Source organism: Lontra canadensis, unplaced genomic scaffold (assembly GCF_010015895.1).
Source record: "Lontra canadensis isolate GAN:19392208 unplaced genomic scaffold, GSC_riverotter_1.0 scaffold23, whole genome shotgun sequence".
Taxonomy (NCBI): Eukaryota; Metazoa; Chordata; class Mammalia; order Carnivora; family Mustelidae; genus Lontra; species Lontra canadensis.
Genome location: NW_022631017.1, coordinates 4,627,821 through 4,646,304, shown reverse-complemented (window position 1 = coordinate 4,646,304; position 18,484 = coordinate 4,627,821). Strand labels below are relative to the sequence as shown.

Sequence of the window (18,484 nt, the reverse complement as noted above, 5' to 3'; positions counted from 1 at the left end):
TATGTCCTCCCCTCTGCCCTCTGTTAGTCCTTTCTCACATCTAGCTCCAGTCCTTTCTCTTCCACGCGATTCCATCTCTGCGCACTTGGATATGGCCTCGGAAGGCTGGCTCCCGCCTTAACCCGTTACCACCCAACTGGAAATAAGGATCTTCCCTAGGGTTCCACGGCTCAATTTACTTTCCCCCACCCTCGGCCCCAGGAACTTGCGGGAACCAACGATGGGGAGGGATGTTGGCTGAACCACTGGTGCCCCCTCCACGGAGAAGGAACAGAAGGAGTTGCGGCACAGATCTTGCCAGGATGGGGGTTGGTGGTGGTGCGGTGAGCAAGGCTGGGAGTGGGGAAGGGGTGCGGGGAGCCCCTGTTGCTTCTTCTCTTTGGGGGGTGGCTATTAGGTAGGCTTGGGGAAGGCGGAGTTTGGGGGGCCGGGGGCGGGGCTCTTGAGCTGGGAGGAAGAGGGGGGGCGCGCTGGCTCCAGCTCGGCTCAGACAAAAGGCGGCGGCGGGAGCGGGCGGGAGGCGGAGCGGCGCCGCGAGGGCCTCAAGGTGACACCCGCCCCCGGCCCCGGCCCCCCCCGGCCCGGCCCCCCAGCCCGCCTCCCCACCCCCAGCCCTTAGCCCCCTACCCCCGGTGCCCTTTCCAGGCCCCCTCCCCCCTGGCGGGGGGTGGGGAGCAGCGAGGGCCCCGCCCCCTCCCGCCCCCTCCCCAGGGCCCGCGCAGGATGCCCTCGGCCCCCAGCAGCCCCCCGGGAAGCCCTGAGCTCGACGCACCCCCTCTACGCCATGTCCCCCCCTGGCTCGGCCGCGGGAGAGAGCGCCGGCGGCGGCGGCGGAGGTGGCGGCCCCGGGGTCCCGGAGGAGCCCACGGCGGCGGCGGCGGCGGCGGCGGCGGCGGACGAGGGCCCCGCCCGAGAGGAGGTGAGCACAGGCGGCGCCCCTTCCCCAAGCGCGGCCGCAGCCTGGTCCCCCATCCCCCGCCCCGCGCGGCCCCCGCCGGTTCCGCCGCAGCGCGGCCGGCGCCCCGCACCCCGAGTCGGCCGCCGCAGCCGCAGTCCCGCGCGGATGCCCCCACCGGCGGCCGGAGCTGTCCGCTGTAGCGGGGAAGGGGCTGCGCCGGGGGCGGGGCTCGGGGGTCCTGGGCAGGGGGAGGGGCCTAGGGGCGGAGCCTCGCGGACCCCGGGCGGATGGGGTGGGGACGGTGGCAGGAATCCTGTTTCGCCGAGGGGATGCGATCTTTAAGGCCAGGAAGGGCGACTTGTAGGGGCTACAGAGGCAGGAGAGTACCATGGGGAAATGGTGGTGGTACCTGAGCTGTGGTCCTGAGAAGGTCAAGTGTGTAGAGAGGCGATTACCCCTGGGGTCACTGGGAGTGTGTGCACCTCTCCCTCCCAATGTCCATGCAGTTCCCCCACTCCCAGGGGGTTCCTGAGCCCAGGAATCCTTCAGAGTGTTGGAAATAAGCATTTCCCTAGTCGGGGGCCCCACTCTTCAGTCCTCTGAACCTGGAAACAAAGAGACTGAGGAAGGTGCCAGTAGCACTGCTCTCCTCCCCCCCCCCCCCCTCCCGTGCACACTCTTGCACACACATACACACTGCACTAGGGCAGAAGCACGTGGGCAGGGACAGACCTGCAGGTAGAGACCCTTTCAGATGTGCTCTCCGTGGGACACGTGCACACTCAGGCAGGCACACAAAGGTGCACATCTGCACACCCCCCAAGGACAAGGCTCCCGAAAAGGTCCGTCTACCCTAATCTTGTTTGTATATGCTGTGTACTACTGCCTAGCCCACCTACCTATCTGCACTTCCAGATCTTTCCTCTCATTTCACAGGCCCAGGGCCCACTGCCTGTGACTGTGCCCTTCCTTTCCACCCTTTTCTCCCTTCCTGTGGCTAGCCTCCAGGTCAGGCCCAGGGAACTGGAGGAAATCAGGATCTCAGCAGGGGGGTGTTTGTGTTGAGGGGTGGGGGGGTCCTTAAAGATAGACAGCAGGGAGGAGAAGTGGGAAAGCACAGCCCACCACCAGAAATCCAACTCAGTTCTCATCTACTAAGTGGTTGCTGGGTGCCAGCTCCATGGTAGGCACCCAGAACTGAGACCCTGACCTCAGGAGCGTGCAGTCTAGATGTGTAAACAACTCACTGGGGTGACCATAGAACAGAATGGGCCAAGTGTTTTAATAGGCCCCCAGAGAGCTCCAGGAATCATTGTGAAAAATGACTGAACTGCAGATGTCTCCCTCCCTACCCCTGTGACCCAGTGCCTCATCCCCGTCCCCCAGCCACTTGCCTCTGCCCTTCTGGATATCTCCTTCTGGACTTCCTTCTACTCAGAGATGCCTTTCATCTTAGAACAGGGAAGGATGTTAGGGTCCACGAAGGAGACTTACAGAGGGGGCCTCCAGGTCAGAATGTGGGGAGAGTCAGAGCTTGATGTCTCCTGGGCAACCCCCCCCCACCCCTCCAAAGGAGGTATGAGACTAATTGTCTGTGAGGGATGGGGAGATGGATGGGTCAAAGAGGACTGGCTCCTCCAGAACCCAGGACTCAAAGAACCAGGAAGATGTGAGGGCCCCACTTGTTAAGTGGGAAGGTGTTGTCAAATGGGTCCCTCCCTGCTTTCCTGGAACACCTGGAAGGAGACCTGGCTGGGGACCTGCCTTCACTGATGCCTGTCTGTCCTCCCTTGTCTTCTCCATCCACACCTCCTGTTTCATGGCCATCTAACATCTGTCTTTGGACTCTGTTTCTCTGGGTGTCATCCTATCCATCTGTGTATTCTCTGCCACCCGGGCCTCCTCCCTCCACCTCTGGCTCCCATCCCTCTCTGCCTTTTGGGGTGTCTGTCTCTCTCTGCACGTCCCTGTATTGGCATTCTGTTCTCTTTCCCTGCCCCCGTGTCTCACTCATTTCCTCATTTATCTTTGGTCCTCGGCTCCCCTCTCGGTCTTACCTTTCCTCCCCACATCCCTGTCTGCCTGTCATCTCTGATGCTGGCTTCCACACCTCCATCCATCTCTGTGCTGGGTCCTGCCACTCCGTCTCACTTCCCATTCATCTTGGACCTTCCCCTGCCCATCTGAGCAGCAGCGTCCCATCCAGCCCTCTTTCACCAAGTCCCTCTGCCGTGAGTCCCACTGGAAGTGCCTGCTGCTCTCGCTGCTCATGTACGGCTGTCTGGGGGCCGTGGCCTGGTGCCACGTGACCACGGTGACCCGCCTCACCTTCAGCAGCACCTACCAGGGCAACAGCCTCATGTACCACGACAGCCCCTGCTCCAACGGCTATGTCTACATCCCCCTGGCCTTCCTACTCATGCTGTACGCCGTCTACCTGGTAGAGTGTTGGCATTGCCAAGCCCGCCATGAGCTGCAGCACCGTGTTGATGTGAGCAGCGTGCGGGAGCGTGTGGGCCGCATGCAGCAGGCCACGCCCTGTATCTGGTGGAAGGCCATCAGCTACCACTATGTCCGCCGCACCCGCCAGGTCACGCGATACCGCAATGGAGACGCCTACACCACCACCCAGGTGAGGGGTTGGAGGGGAGCACAATCCAGTCCAAATGGGAGGGGGGTGCTGGGACCTGACGGACTACCCCCCAGGGGGAGGAGCACAGGCAGCAGTGAGCTCTTATGGACACTGAAACAGGAGGGCAGTAACAACCGTAATAATAATAATGATAAACACCAACAACCAGGCTCTGCCCGATGTACGTGATAATACTGCATCATTGCTTTAATCCTCATTACAACCCTACGAGGTAGGTAACTACTACCCACATTTTACAGATGAGGAAACTTGAGGCCTGGAGAGGTTAAGTACCCTGCTCAAAGTCAAACAGCTAGTATGTGGTGGAGCTGGGATTTGAACCCAGGCAGTCTGGTTCCAGGGTCTGTAATGCTTAGTGGTAATGGCTGGAGATGACTTCCCATGCACTACCTCACAGCACGCTCTCACCCTTCAGTGAGGTGGCTGCTACCAGGTCCTCTTTCACAGGTAAGGAATCCTAAGCTCAATGACTTGCCCAAGGTCTGCAGCTTCTAAGAGGTAGTGCTAGACTCAAACACAGGGCCCTGGATCCCAAGTCTGAGGCTCCCAGAGGTGGGAGTCTGCTGGCAAAGAGGCGGAGGTAGGCACGGGAGGCCCCATGGAAAGGTGGGGGTGGGGGCTAATTAGCATAACCTGGACCCGCCAGGATTAGGCACTATTAGAACCCTGCGGGAAGAGATTTTTCTCAAGGAAGGGTGACCTCCGTCTCTGTATTGGTATGGGTAAACAGAAGCCTGGGGCCTGTGAGAATCAGGGATGGGTGAGAGCTAAGGTGGGAACAGGTAGACCGGTCGACAGGGCGCTCCTCGGGCCACTGGGGAACACACTTGTAAAAGGAAAGAAGGGGCAGCGTGAGTCTTGGGAGATGGGGCAAAAAGGTGGGGCAAACCCGACGGGCGGTTCAAGGCCAGCGCCTGACCCCCTGAAGAAGCAGCGCTTAATTCAAATTAGCATGCACACCGGGAGGTCTGAGTTCCCGCCCGTCCTCCTCTCTAACCGAAGACGCTGAGGGCCCGCGTGGCTCTGCAAAGCAGATGATAAGATCCCACCCGGCTCCAAGCGGGCTCGAAAGCGGGGCGGGCTCGGGGTTTGAGCGGGCAGCAAGAGCGGTGCGATGGGGCGGACGAGGGTGAGCCGACAGAAGCGACTCCCGCCGCCCTCCCCGGCGCCGTAGGTCTACCATGAGCGCGTCAACACGCACGTGGCGGAGGCCGAGTTCGACTACGCGCGCTGCGGCGTCCGCGACGTGTCCAAGGCGCTGGTGGGGCTGGAGGGCGCGCCGGCCACGCGCCTGCGCTTCACCAAGTGCTTCAGCTTCGCCAGCGTGGAGGCCGAGAACGCCTACCTGTGCCAGCGCGCGCGCTTCTTCGCCGAGAACGAGGGCCTGGACGACTACATGGAGGCGCGCGAGGGCATGCACCTCAAGAACGTGGACTTCCGCGAGTTCATGGTGGCCTTCCCGGACCCGGCCCGGCCGCCGTGGTACGCCTGCTCTTCGGCCTTCTGGGCCGCGGCGCTGCTGACGCTGTCGTGGCCGCTGCGCGTGCTGGCCGAGTACCGCACGGCCTACGCGCACTACCACGTGGAGAAGCTCTTCGGCCTGGAGGGCCCGGGCTCGGCGAGCAGCGCGGGCGGCGGCCTGAGCCCCAGCGACGAGCTGCTGCCCCCGCTGACGCACCGCCTGCCGCGGGTCAACACGGTGGACAGCACGGAGCTCGAGTGGCACATCCGCTCCAACCAGCAGCTGGTGCCAAGCTACTCCGAGGCGGTGCTCATGGACCTGGCGGGGCTGGGGGCGCGCTGCGCGGGGGCGGCGGGCGGCGGGTACGCGCCCGCGTGCCGCTACGGCGGGGTGGGCGGCCCAGGCGCGGCGGGCGTGGCCCCGTACCGGCGCAGCTGCGAGCACTGCCAGCGCGCGGTCAGCAGCTCGTCCATCTTCTCGCGCAGCGCGCTCAGCATCTGCGCCAGCCCGCGGGCCGGCCCCGGGCCCGGTGGCGGCCCGGGCTGCGGGGGCAGCCGCTTCTCGCTCGGCCGCCTCTACGGCTCCCGACGCAGCTGCCTGTGGCGCAGCCGGAGCGGCAGTGTCAACGAGGCCAGCTGTCCTACAGAGCAGACGCGCCTGTCGAGCCAGGCCAGCATGGGTGACGACGAGGACGACGACGAGGAGGAGGCCGGGCCGCCGCCACCCTACCACGACGCCCTCTACTTCCCGGTCCTCATCGTGCACCGGCAGGAGGGGTGTCTGGGCCACAGCCACCGGCCGCTGCACCGCCACGGCTCCTGCGTAGAGACCTCACTGTGACCTCCGCCCCTCCCCCCCCGCCAGGCCCTCCGTCCTCCCTCCTGTCCCCCGTCGGACTGTGTCCCTGGCTTGTAGCAGGGGGTGTCGTGATGGTGACTGAGGCTGTGCTGGGCGCGGCGCGGGGAGCCAGGAGGCGAGGGTGCGCGGGACGGACCCCGATGGGGTCCGGACCCTCCGCCTTTCCTGTACATAAAGAGACCGATGGGTGGGAGGGGATCGGCGGCTCTGGAGAAGCCCCAGCCCGGGCACAGTCGGCTCTTCCAGCCCGCCGCTCGGTTCTTAGGGGGACACCTCCCCTTCTTCCACGCACACTCGCGATTTCCCGTCCAGCCTTTCAATGGATCTTCTGTTAGTGGCGACTGTGCTGTGTGGCACCGCGTGGGGCCCGCCTCAAGGGCGAGGCTTTGGCTGTGCAGCCGGGAGGTTTAGAGGCATGGGGAAGGGGAACTGGGGCTTTCCTTCCTTCGCTGCCTAGCCCCACCAGGGCCTTTCCCTGCGGAGGGAGCGGTGGTGAACAGCAGGGCTGGCTTCCAAGCAGCTAATGAATTCAGCGGGTCTGAGACTGGGGCCAGATGTCAGCCCCGGCGCTCCATCTCAAAACCGTGCAAATGTTGCTATCCTCTTCTTGGCGCTGGCCCCAAACATCGGGGTTTCCTTTCTGCCACTCTCCACTGCTGTTTATTTAGCTGGGTCCCTGGAGTGTGGGTCCTGGAGGGACTGCGCTCACACTGCTTGCGTCACCCTCCTCCCTTCCCTCTTGCTCTCTGGCCCTGAAGAACAGTTGTCCAGGGAGGAGGGAGGCAAAATGTGGACAGTATGCACCTCAGTCCTGTCTCTAAATTCTGCAGCGTCCTGGCCTGGGTTCTGGGAGGGCTCTCCCTTCAGAGGGGTGGGATACTGCCACACACGATCATTAAAGCTGGTCAAGATGAATGCCTGGGTGGGAAGAGTGCGAGACAGACCCAGGTGGCAAAGGGGAACTCTCGTAGCAGGTGGGAGTGGGCAGTGGAGGGAGACGAAAAGGACCGCCAAAGGTAGGGGTTTCTGGGATGAAACCTTTCCTTGCCTTCCCCAGACTTGTGGGGGATGGTGGTGTGAAGAGCGGTTTGTGCCCCCACACATTACCTCTGCAGGGCTGAGGTTGTCTTCATGAGTCCTGGCTGGAGAAATACTCAATTCTAGGGGCAGGGTCAGAGGCGGAAATTCTCTAAATCTTGCCCAACCCCTCTGTCATCTATCCATGTGCTGAAAGCCCTGCAGCGTGTCCTAGGGTCTTCCAAAGGACACCCTGCTACCACTGAAAGTTGCGGGTCCCACCTGCTGTTCTCCTAAAGCTCTGAGGCAGCCTTTTCTCCCCCAGCACTCCCATCCTGATGTGCTTCAGTGTGCATGTCTATGTGCCCCCTGCCCTCCCAACCCCCCTGCCTAATGCGTTCCCAGTGGACTCAGTGCCCAGGGACTGAGCTCACATTTCAAGCTGGAGTGGAATAACCCTGGGGCCCGCCAGCATCACTCACCCCGATGCTCCTCACTTCACCGGAGCTGCCAGAGCTCTTTCTTCCCCTCCTTGAGCCTCCTCTCCCATCTTCCTCCAGCCTAGCCAGGACTACACCTGCCAAGGGCATGACTGCCACCTATGCAACATCTCTGGCTCCCAGTACCCCTTCCCCCAGGGGACTTGGGAGGTTTGGATTGTGGGGACACCATGGCCCATGGCCCATCGGGATTGAGCTTTACTTTCCTGTGGAGATGGCTAAGTGGGAAGGCAGAGGCAGCCGGAGAACAGGAGGCTTGGTCAGTAGGGAACAGCTGCCCACTGAGTTTCCCTGGGCCTGGGCACCCGTGGCCACCTGACTGCTGTCACTGAACCTGCCTGAACCCCGAGTCTGTGCTCCTTGGGGCCCTGGCGGTTGGAGCACCCCTCTTTCCTCTGAAGGGACATCTGTGAGGTCCAGGTGGTGAGCTGTGGCCGCAGGCCCCAGTTCTTGGCCAGCTGGCCCCGGATGTCATGCCCTTGTGTGGAGGCAGCCTGGCCACTTCCGGCTCCAAAGAGGGAGGGACTCAGCTCCTTCTCCCTTGGGCCCATTACTGAGATGGAGCCTGAGCTAGGAGGAGGGCACAGGGGAACGCTGTTATTATTTTTGCCTGTATTGACCATTTCTGCCTAGGTCTTCTTACACAGACAGCCTCACCTTCCACACACGCACAGACTGAGAGAGAAACTGATTCTTTGGTCTATTTTCTTGGTAGCTTTATTGATTGCCAGGGAAAACGAAAACCAGAAAATTAATTAATCTCTAAAATTAAACTTTACACTGAATGTTCTTGTTTCTCTAATTAGAACTTCTGCTAGCAGCTGTGGCTATGTACACACACACGCACACACACACACAGTCACTCACACACACCCTCACATCTACACGTTTGCACTCCAGAACTGTCAGAGGGTGTCAGGCACAGACAGACTCTAGGTTGCCCAGACAGGCACACAAGTGCAGTGGCTCCCAGGTCCCCTTTGGTGCTCTGCATGGCGCCTGCTTGTTGGAAGGAGTCCCTGGGGAGCAGGCACCCCTGGGCTGTGGCTGCAGCCCATGACCCATCCTGTGGAAAGACCACAGGTCTGGAGGCTCTGGACCTCTCAGCGGGAGGAGGAGGGGAGATGGGGCTCAGCCTGAATCTGTCAGGTCCTCCTGTGGCCCTGGGGGCTGATGTGACTTCTGTGGGCAGCCACAGAACCATGGGGACTCTTGGAGGGCCACTGGAAGGCTCCATATGTGCTGAGGACAAGGGCTTGTGGGGTGGGCTGGGCCTGGCTGGGGAGAAGACAGGTCTCTGTCATTTGGGTGCATCACACTGTGGCCTTTCTGTCATGGATTTCCAAGCGCAAAGATTGTACAAATCAAACTGGTGGATAATAAAGTTGCAGATGACTCACTGACTTTCCTCCCCAGTGTGGCACCTCCCCCATGCTCTACTCCCAGCGGAAGCTCCCTGGTGGGGGCAGTGGTCTGAATCCCTCCTGTCACCTCTGTTTCCCCCTTGCTGGGTTGTGGGGAGTGGGGTGGGGTGAGAATTAGGGGATGGAATGGCCTGTAGAACGGATCACTTTAGCAGAGTCAGTGAGTCAAGGAACAGCAAGGTAGCGTTGACAGGGGTGAGGGTAGAAGAGCCAGGCAAAGCCTTGCAGTAGCCCAGGGAGAGAGAGACTGAGGGTGTGCGTGTGCCCACGTGTGCAGGCACGCACATGTTTAAAGGTAAAGAAGTCCAGCACCTATTTAGTAGAGAGGAAAATGGTCAGGGGAAAGGGGTCAGAGTAGGTAAGGGAGATGGACAATTTCCATGGGAGAGTCTGGGCTGGCACAGGCTTTCAGAATCTTCTCTGTCTCCCCTAACCCTGGAAGAAGTCAGTCATTTCAGGGGTTCTGGTAATATCCTCTTCCAGGGTACAGAGGATGGGTCCCACTTCATACCCCTCTCTCCCCCTATCCCAGTCCCCTCCCCCCTTCAGGACTTTTCCCACATCACCCTTGATCACTCTCCCCAAGGGTATCTGTGGTCTCTCCCTTCTAATGTGTCACTCTACAGCAGGCATGACCGAGCATGAAATGAGGAGGGGGCTAGGGCAGTGGCCCAGGTCCCATCACTGCCCCAGCCCTGTCCCCCACCTTATCCCGCAGGGTTCTCAGGGCCCTTGGCAATGATTGGGGACATGAAGTGGCCAGGATTCAAGGTCCGCTGGCGGGCAGCTTCCCGGTTGGCACAGAGGGCCTGGCCAATGAGGTACTCGCTCTCCTGGGCTACATCTGACAGGCGCAGGTCAAACTCCAGGAGGGTCTTGTTTTCTAACATGCCTTCCAGGAGCTGCTTCCCGCCATCCTGGGAGAGGAGTACAAGGGAGGGGGCCATTTCATATCACTACCCAGGATCACTCTTGCACATGTGTGTACACACACATACATACATTTATACAAGGATGTGACTAGAATGAGTTTCACAAAACAATGGTTAACCTTTTGTGCAGCACACTAATGTGTTCTATGCTATCCTATCCCATCCCGTTCTATTCTATAAGAAAAACGGTGATCAAGACTTACTAAATTGATTTTTCAACCCTCATGGTTTGAAAAACATGGCTCTGTGACAATGATGGTAATGGCCCTCCTCCGATTCAGCCATGGGTGTGTGAGACAAATCTGACTAATGACATTTGAGGAGGACCTATAGAGGGAGTGGCTTCTGGGAAGGCTCTTCTCCCTCTGAAAAGAGAACAAGAGAGAGGGGTGCTCTCCCTTTCTCTGCCTCTGAGCATGGCCCTATGTGAGGAGCAGCAGCCATCTTGGGACCATGAGAGAAGCACCTAAGAGAATATGGCCATGTGGCTGGGTGGGCAGAGCAGATGGTGGCAGTGAGCCGGCGAATTTATCAACTCCAGACACCCCTTACCCTGGGGCTTCTGATTATGGGACATAATGAATATTGTTTAAGCCATTTCCTGGTTCAGGTTTGTTATTTGTAGCCAAAAACACCCCTAGTGGAGACGTGCATGTGTGTGTGTGTGTGAGAGAGAGAGAGAGAGAGAGAGAGAGCAAGACTGTTCTCTTGATGGAGGGTCTTCCTCACTAGTCCTCGCAGCTCTAGCTGCTTTTGGGCTGGGTGGGCCATGCTCGATGTAAGACTTATGTGAGAGGCAGAATGGTTGTGTTCCATGGTTTTGACCCAAGAGCAAAGCCAGTTTAATGGGTTGCAGATGCATTTTTTTAAAAAATGAAGTAGAATAGAAAATAAAGGAAAATATCCGCATGTATCACAAGCACTAAAAGTACATTTCAATGATACTATATTGATGTATATGTTCACTAGGTGTTCGTGTAAATTGCATTTCTTATTCTGAGACTTGGTCAAGAAAATGAGAGACATCATCTATCAGAAAGGACCCAGGTGGGGCGCATGGGTGGCTCAGTGGGTTAAGTGTCTGACTGCTGTTTCTGCTCAGGTCATGATCTCAGGGTCCAGAGATCCAGCCCAGCATCAAGCTCTGTGCTCAGCTGGGAGTCTGCTTGAGATTCTCCGTCTCCCTCTGCCTCTGCCCCTTGAGCACACACTCTCTTTTTCTCTCAAATAAATAAATAATCTCTTTTTAAGAAATATTTTATTTATTAGAGAGAGAGAGAGAGAGAGAGCGTGCACGAGTCGGGGAGGGGAAGGGGGAAAGGCAGAGGGAGAGGGAGAAGCAGACTCCCTGCTTAGCAGGGAGCCTGATATGGAGCTTGATCCCAGGACCCTGAGATCATGACCTGAGCTGAAGGCAGACATTTAAATGACTGAGACACCCAGGCGCCCCAAATAAATAAATCTGGTATTCAACCAGTCCTGAGTTTGAATCACAGCCCTGCCACTCTCTACTGACTGGGTGCTCTTGGGCAATTCACTAGCCTCTCTGAGACTCAATTTTCCATCTGTAAAGTGGGGTTAAGAATACACATTCTGGGGCACCTGCATGGCTCAGTGGGTTAAAGCCTCTGCCTTCACCTCAGGTCATGATCCTAGATCCTAGGATCAAGCCCCCATTGGGCTCTCTCCTCAGCAGGGAGCCTGCTTCCCCCTCTCTGCCTGCCTCTCTGCCTACTTGTGATCTCTGTCTGTCAAATAAATAAACAAATAAATCTTAAAAAAAAAAAGAGTACACATTCTAGGGGTGCCTGGGTGACTTAGTCAGTTGTGTCCAACTCTTGATTTCAGCTTAGGTTGTGATCTCAGAATCATGAGATCAACCCCTGTGTCAGGCTCCTGACTCAGCCAGGAGTCTGCATAAGATTCTCTCCCTCTCCCTCTCCTTCTGCCCCTCCCCCACCCCCCCTCTCTCTGTCTCCCAAGTAAATTAAAAAATCTTACAGGAAAGAAAGAAAGAGAAAAAGAAAGAATTCATATTCTATTAGGGGTGCCTGGCTGGCTCAGTTGGTACAGCATGCAACATTTTATCTTAGGGTTGTGAGCTCGAGCCCCATGTTGTATGTAGAGATTACTTAAAAACAAAACCTTCAAAAAAGGGGGGGGGAAGGAATACACATTCTACTAGATAACCAGAAGGAATAAAGGAACACTGAAGGATATCAGTGCCTAGCATAGGATATAACCCTGTATAACAGTAACAGCTAGAGAGACTGATATCCTAGCCAGCGTCTGCAATGTTAACTGCTTTACAAGTACAACTCATCCTCCGAGAAACAACTAGTATCCCACTTAGAAGTAGATACTATTATTATCCCCATTTTACAGATAAGGACATGGAGGCCCAAAAAGGGTAAGTAATTTCACCAAGTGCAAAATGGCAGAGCTGGGATTAGAACCAGGTGAAGTCTGTGTTGTTAAGAATTATCCTGGAAGCACCCCAAGGCAGTTGGATCCCACACCCACCTCCCAAAGGCCCCAGAAGGTTACAGCTTACCAGCCCAATGTGGTTGCAGGAGAGGTTGATGCTGGTGAGCGTGGTGTTGACGGCAAGCACCTGGGACAGCAGCGTGGCGGTGGGCTCAGACAGTTCATTGCCCCCGAGGTGCAGGGTGGTGAGGCACCTGTTGGTCTGCAAGGCATGGGCAAGTGCCTGGCCGCCCTCATCCTCGATGCAGTTGAGGCGCAGGTTGAGGGAAATGAGGCTGGTGTTGTGTGCTAGGGCGTGAGCCAGAGACTGGGCACCAGGTGCCCGCACCTGGTTGTTGGCCATGTTGAGCACGCGTAAGTGGCTGTGGCTCAGCAGCTTGGCTGCAGCACGTGCACCCCGGTCACCGATGAGGTTGTGCGATAGGTCCAGCTCCTCAAGGGCAGGGTGATCTAGGAGGCTACGAATTAGGATGCGGGCCTTGTCATCGTTCACCTTGCTTCGGGTCAGCCTGAAGATCTGTGGGCAGGTAGAGGGTATGCGGCAGCTGGCAGCCAGGGAGAATCTCCCTGCCTGCCTTCCTGCCTTCTGCAGGTAGAGGAGGGGGAGCCCCCAGGGAGGCCTGAGGTCCTGCTCACCTGCTGTTGGCCCCCTGAGTGGCCTTTGGGCACAGCAGAAATCCCCCACATGGCAGATCAGTGCAGACCTGATGGAGGGCAGTAGAAGGAAACCCTAGCATTTATCAAGAAATTACATGCTGGACATGCTGCTAGAAGGTATCATAACCATTATCTCGAACCCTCAGCAACCTAGGTACTTTACAGATAGAAAATGAAGGCTTAGGGTGGATAGATCATTTGTTCAAGGTCACATGGTGATCAAGCCCCAGAGGCAGGTTTGAATATAGGTCTGTCTGATGCCCCAGCCCCTCGTTCTGCCCTCTTCAGCTGGCTAAGATCCACCATGGCAAGGAGAGGAACTCTTGGAAGGAGATGCCAGGGTAAGAACCAGGGTGAGAGACAGGAAATGGAAGGATGGAGAGAAAAGATGAAAGAATGGGGTAGGACTAGCGTGGGGGATACTGGAGATGGGAGCCCTAACCCTCCCCCTTCTCACCAGCTCCCTCCACTCCTCCCTCTTCCTTGAGGCCTCTCCACCCTCTTCCTGTCCTTCAGTCCCCTTTCTTTACATCCCTTTCGGCCAACTTAGAGCCTCTTGTCCCTCTTGTCATTTCATTGCACCTATCTGGCAGAGCTCCAACTCTGGATCAACCCCACTCTCTGTTTGCTGCATATCTGTGCCCAAGCAACCGACACGATGGAAAATGTCACATGACAGGACTGGTTGTTATTGCCGGAACCACCAAGAGACCCTCAATACTGTGTTCCAACTTAGCCCTGTTTCTCTGGACAACCTACTCTCTCCTCCTCTACAACAATAATTTCAACCTTCTCCAGATTCCTCAAACTTCAAGGGATAGTGATTCAAAACCCTACAGCCTCCTTTCAGCAATCAATTCTCCTCTGACCACCCTGGCCATTCAATGAGAACCCCTCATTTTCCTAATACCAAACAGTAGCCCACTGTTATCCACCACATCCACTCTCTCCTCTGCCCAGAGCCAACTGTCCCACCACCTTCCTCAATCCCACCCCTCCTGCAATCTCAGGAACCTTCCTTGTTCAGCGAACCTGTGCCTTTCTCCTGGACTCAGCTGCTTTCTTGCTATTGGAAGGAGCTTTACACTGGTTTTAAACACATGCCAATATCTTTTTAAGAAAACCCCAACCCTTCATGTATTACTGATTTCTCCTTCGCCCCCTTCACAGCCAAGTTCTTGAAAAAGCTGATCACAGCCATCCTGTTTCCTCACTTCCCACTCTTTCCCTAAACCACTAGGATCTGGTCCCTGTTTCTGGCACTCCTCTGACAGTTCCGTCTCTGTGACCTCCGGGTTTGCTAAATTTGGTCCTTAGCATCACCCCCCCCCATTGCTGCCTTCCCCTTTTCTTGAAACACACCCCTCCCTTGGCTCTGTGACTCAGGGCCACATCCCCCTTTTCCTCTTTCTCTGATTTTTGGGCAGGCTTTCCCCCTTCCAACCAGAATATTTGGGGCATACTTTACTAAAAAAAATTATTCGTTGTGTATTTGAGTTTCAAATTTAACTGGATGTCTTGTATTTTTTATTTGCTAAATCTAGCAAGCCTATCCTAGTTGTAATTTCACATTTACATGATTGCTGATGAGTGCCTTTTATCCCACCAGACTGTTAGCTCCATAGGGCACAAATAGTATAATTTCGCTCCCTCTTGAATCTTCAGCACCTAGGATAGGGCCTGGGGAGCAAGTGTTCCTTGGATGAGTAAATGGCTCCTGAATTGGGAGGACAGTGCCTTGTTCATCTCGGCATCCCCAGAATCCAGTTTGGTGCCCAGTGCATTCAAAGACACTTGGTCAGTGAATAAGAAGGAAATAAGAGGGAGAAGATGGGGATGGAGGAGGAGGAAGAGGAGGGGAGAGGGAATCAGACAGGCGCTGAGAGTGGGAGGTGGGGGAAGGCAGGGCCGGCTGGTACCTTGAGGGTGTGGCATGCCTTGATGGTGGCCGCCAGCGAGTGGCAGTCCCGGTAGGTGAAGAGGAAGAGGTTCCACTCAAAGTTCATGCCACAGTCCTTGACCCCGTACACCAGGTCCAGCTCCTCCAGGTGGCTCAGGCCAGCCACCAAGTCACACAGCTGGTAGTGGTCCGTGGCGGGCTCCTCCATCTCCACCTCGCTGCCGGAGTCGGACAGCTCCCCGCTCCGGGGTTGGGGCGGGAGCCGCACCGGGGGAAGGAACTGGTCCACGCGCAGCCCGCGCACGTAGTTTCCGCAGAGCGGCAGCAGGTCGAGGATCACGGCAGGGTCCGTGGTGCTCGGGATGAACTGTTTGATCAGGTTCTCCAGGTGCCGCTCGAAGAACAGGCGCTTCCAGCTGCAGCCGTGCCTGGCCACGTGGCACACGGGCCAGCGCTGCTCGCAGCAGCGGCGCCAGTAGTTCTCGTCGTCGATCAGGTTGGCGGTCACTGCCAGCGGCAGGTCGGGTGACAAGTGGTTCAGCACCTTCTGCTGGTGCTCTGGAAGCAGCTGCTTCAGGATAGGGTTGTCTTTGGGAACAGGAGGGAAAGCAGGAGTCACAGTGTTGGGGAGCCTTTTGCCTGATGCCAGCGGCTGGGCCTGCCTAGGGGCACCAAGGGAATGCAAGACCCTCCCTGGCCCTCAGGGAGCCTCAGTCAGAGAGGGGAGACAGCCTTTACTCCTAGGGAGGCTCAGTCTGAGGGGGGAGATGCAGCCCCAGGCTTTGGGTGTTCCCTGCCTGAAGGTGGACAGCTTAGTATCTGGTTTCCCAGAGCTCCCAGTGTAAGCAAGGATCTCTGGTCTAGCCCTCAGTGATCACTTGGTCTGATGCAGGAGATAATCCTGAGTTCTGAGATTCCCAAATGATTTGATTCATTCATCTTAAAGCAAGAAGATGTTTGAGCACCTACTGTGCACTAGACACTGTTCTAAGGGGTGTGGATATAAGAGTGAACAAGACAGAGGGAACCACTCCCCCTTGGGAGAGGAGGCAGACAGTAAATCAGTCAGGCGAATATATTGTAGGTCAGGGGGTTGTAGGTGCTGTAGATAATATGATGATCCTGTCCTCAGAGCACCCCGTCTGCTAGGAGAGGCTGGCTGCTCATCTTTGCAAAGGATGGCCATTTGCAGAGCACAGAGTACAGAACAAACCAAGAACATACACACACTGGGGAAGGCCAAGGGAGTGGAGGATGGTCCACCAGGGAGGGCTTACTGGAGGAGGTGTTCTGTAAATATGGTTTGGGCTGGGTTTTGCCAGAGAGAATGGGAAAGGTGTCCACCCCCCGCCCCCCAAGTGGGACAGCCGTGTTGAGAAAGGCTGGGGCTGCCCCAGGGCCCAGTCTCTGAAGCCACGCCTCTGGGCAGTCCCCACCCATCCTGTTCTACCCCTGGCCTTTCTCTTCTGCCCAGGGTGGGGACAAACTCACTGTGGAAGTTCTTGACGATGTGCTGAATGCAGAGCTCTGTGAGGAGGGGAATGGTGGCCAGGGACCACTCGGGATCCTCGGCTATAATCCGGCGCATCCGACGTACTTTGGTCCCAGAATTCCAGCCCTTGGACTTGCTAGGGGGTGGGATGATTGAGGGCTTTGAGGGCTGGGGGCCTGCACTCGAAGTCTGGCCTGCAGTGGAGAACTTGTCCTGCACGGAGATTGAGGATCGGCTGGGGACCAACAACAAGGTCGATGTCTCTAGGGTTTCCTGCATATTGTGGACTGGCAGCTTCCGGACCGGTAGTCCCTTGGCAATGGCCTTGTGATGAGGAGTGCCTCACACGGGCAGGTCCTTAATGCCCGTGGGAACCTGGAGGGAGAGGAGGGGTGCAGGGCTTAACTTTGGAGGGCCTCAGTGGACGTTTAGCAAGAGAGGTAGCACAGAGTGGTTCTCAAGGGTCCATCTCTGGAGTAGACAAGATCCGGGCACAAATCCCACTGGCTAGCTGTGTGGCCCTGGGCAAGTTACTGAGTCTCTTAGAGTTTCATGTGCCTCCTCTGTGAAATGAGGATGGCAGTTACCTCTAAGAGAAGCAGGACAAGTGAATAACGTAAAATAACGCATCCAAAGAGGCATAGTATACTGTGACCCGTACAACTATAGCAAGGGGCAGGCCCACATTTTGGGTAATAATACACACACAGCAATGATAAGTAATTGATACATGTTGGACACTTACTTAGGTACTTACTTTTAAAAAAGATTTATTGTATTTATTTTACAAAACAGCAACTGCCTAACCAGGAGGTTGGAGTTGAGGACAGCAAGCCAAATAGAAATGCAACACATATCAAAATGCAAGCCACATGTATTATTTAAAATTTTCTAGCATCCACATTAAAAAAAGAGGGAAATGGGTGGAATTAATTTTATGTTTAACCCAGTATGTCCACAGTATTATCCTTGGAATATGTAATCAATATAAAAACAAATGAGATATTTTATATACATTTTTTTATACTATGCCTTCACAATCAGATGGCTCCATAGTCACGTGTGGCTAGTGGCTACCGTTTTGCATAGTGTAGGCAGAGAGGAAGATAGGGGGTGGGGGGGTGGAGGTGGGGTGGGGGACCAGACCCATGCTCCGTCCAGGGCACCTTCCCTCTTCCCCTCTGAGTGCTTTGGCTCCGCCGACCCCCACCCCCGCCCCGCCCCCCGCCACCAATATCCCGATCCAGTCTTCCTAGTTCTCCCAGCCTCCCGACATTCCAGACGGCAGCGGGAAGGCGTGGGAGGCGAAAAGGCAGCTAAATCTGGGGCTGGAGACAGAAGAGAGGATGTATCTGGGGCTGGGGACCCTCCTCCGCGATTGTCCATTCGTGACTCCTTGCTGCATCGGCGCTGCCCCGCGGCTGCAGGCTGAAATGGGGCCGCTCCGCACCGAGCTCCTCCTCCCGGCAGTTTCCCCTCCGATTTGCTCCCTGACTCGGTGCACTGTGTAATGCCCGGTGGGAAGGAACACTCTGAACCAGCAAAGGTGTCCTTGGCAGATGGAGGGGACCAGATGGTACTCCCCAGTCCACAAGGCATCGCAAGGAGGAAGAGTCTGGCTGTGTGCAGGGTGGGGTGGCGGGGGGAGAGGGGGAGGGGGAGGGGGGGAGAGAGAGAGAGAGAGAGAGAGAGAGACAGACAGACACACACACAGAGGGTGGAGGGGTATGGGGCAGTGTACGGACGATATCTATGTATTTGTGATACACTTATGCAAATCAAATGCAAATTCACAAACTGATTGTGTCCGGATTTGTGGAATAACCAGCTGGTGCATTTGACTAATAGCCCCTCAGAGGGTGTGGCTGGGAGGGGATGCTACTTGGAGGTGACAGATGACTTTGCATTTCTGGCTCTGCGGGTGACCTTGGCCAATTTACTTAACATATCTGAGCTTTAGTTTCCTTATCTGTACCCCTGGATAATATCTTCCTTCTGCAGGCAGGTGTGGAAATTCCTCTGAGATAATGTCTTAAGCCTGTACTGGGGGTGGTGGGGGGGGTGCGGCGAGACTGGGGGTGGGGGACAGGGGTCTTGGGTTGGGGAGAGAGTACCTTGGAGCTCCACCTCTGAGTGCTGACCTGAGGTGGTATCCTTGAGTGAGGCCCTTCCCTATCTCCAGAGGGAAGGCAGCAGACAAAGGG

At 56.6% G+C, this 18,484-nt stretch overlaps 2 protein-coding genes across 3 annotated transcripts; one reads left to right on the top strand and one right to left on the bottom strand.

Moving 5' to 3' along the window:
• The first annotated feature begins 678 nt into the window (after nucleotides 1-678).
• TMEM151B (transmembrane protein 151B) lies at nucleotides 679-6,163 on the top strand. Its single transcript, XM_032862045.1, has 3 exons — nucleotides 679-919; nucleotides 3,090-3,530; nucleotides 4,726-6,163. The coding sequence occupies exons 1-3, from the start codon at nucleotides 785-787 to the stop codon at nucleotides 5,851-5,853; spliced, it is 1,704 nt and encodes a 567-aa protein (XP_032717936.1). The 5' UTR covers nucleotides 679-784; the 3' UTR covers nucleotides 5,854-6,163.
• Nucleotides 6,164-7,988: 1,825 nt separating this feature from the next.
• On the bottom strand, nucleotides 7,989-16,641 carry TCTE1 (t-complex-associated-testis-expressed 1). 2 transcript variants are annotated; one of them, XM_032862046.1, is made up of 4 exons: nucleotides 16,280-16,641; nucleotides 14,808-15,376; nucleotides 12,299-12,748; nucleotides 7,989-9,729 (listed from the first exon to the last, which is right to left on the bottom strand). In XM_032862046.1, the coding sequence occupies exons 1-4, from the start codon at nucleotides 16,557-16,559 to the stop codon at nucleotides 9,520-9,522; spliced, it is 1,509 nt and encodes a 502-aa protein (XP_032717937.1). In that variant the 5' UTR covers nucleotides 16,560-16,641; the 3' UTR covers nucleotides 7,989-9,519. The 2 variants fall into 2 exon arrangements, with proteins under 2 accessions (XP_032717937.1, XP_032717938.1); XM_032862047.1 differs by having other exon boundaries at nucleotides 9,619-10,109.
• Nucleotides 16,642-18,484: the final 1,843 nt, after the last annotated feature.

Bases quoted from the DNA above. Each gene is read 5' to 3' on its own strand.
- TCTE1 (XM_032862046.1), bottom strand. From the start codon at position 16,559: ATGCAGGAAACCCTAGAGACATCGACCTTGTTGTTGGTCCCCAGCCGA. The intron at 12,749-14,807 runs GTACCAGCCGGC...ACCTGCCCACAG, and splicing joins AGGCATGCCACACCCTCAAG to ATCTTCAGGCTGACCCGAAG. The intron at 9,730-12,298 runs GTAAGCTGTAAC...CTCCTCTCCCAG, and splicing joins CCTGCAACCACATTGGGCTG to GATGGCGGGAAGCAGCTCCT.
- TMEM151B (XM_032862045.1), top strand. From the start codon at position 785: ATGTCCCCCCCTGGCTCGGCCGCGGGAGAGAGCGCCGGCGGCGGCGGC. The intron at 920-3,089 runs GTGAGCACAGGC...CCATCTGAGCAG, and splicing joins AGGGCCCCGCCCGAGAGGAG to CAGCGTCCCATCCAGCCCTC. The intron at 3,531-4,725 runs GTGAGGGGTTGG...CCGGCGCCGTAG, and splicing joins ACGCCTACACCACCACCCAG to GTCTACCATGAGCGCGTCAA.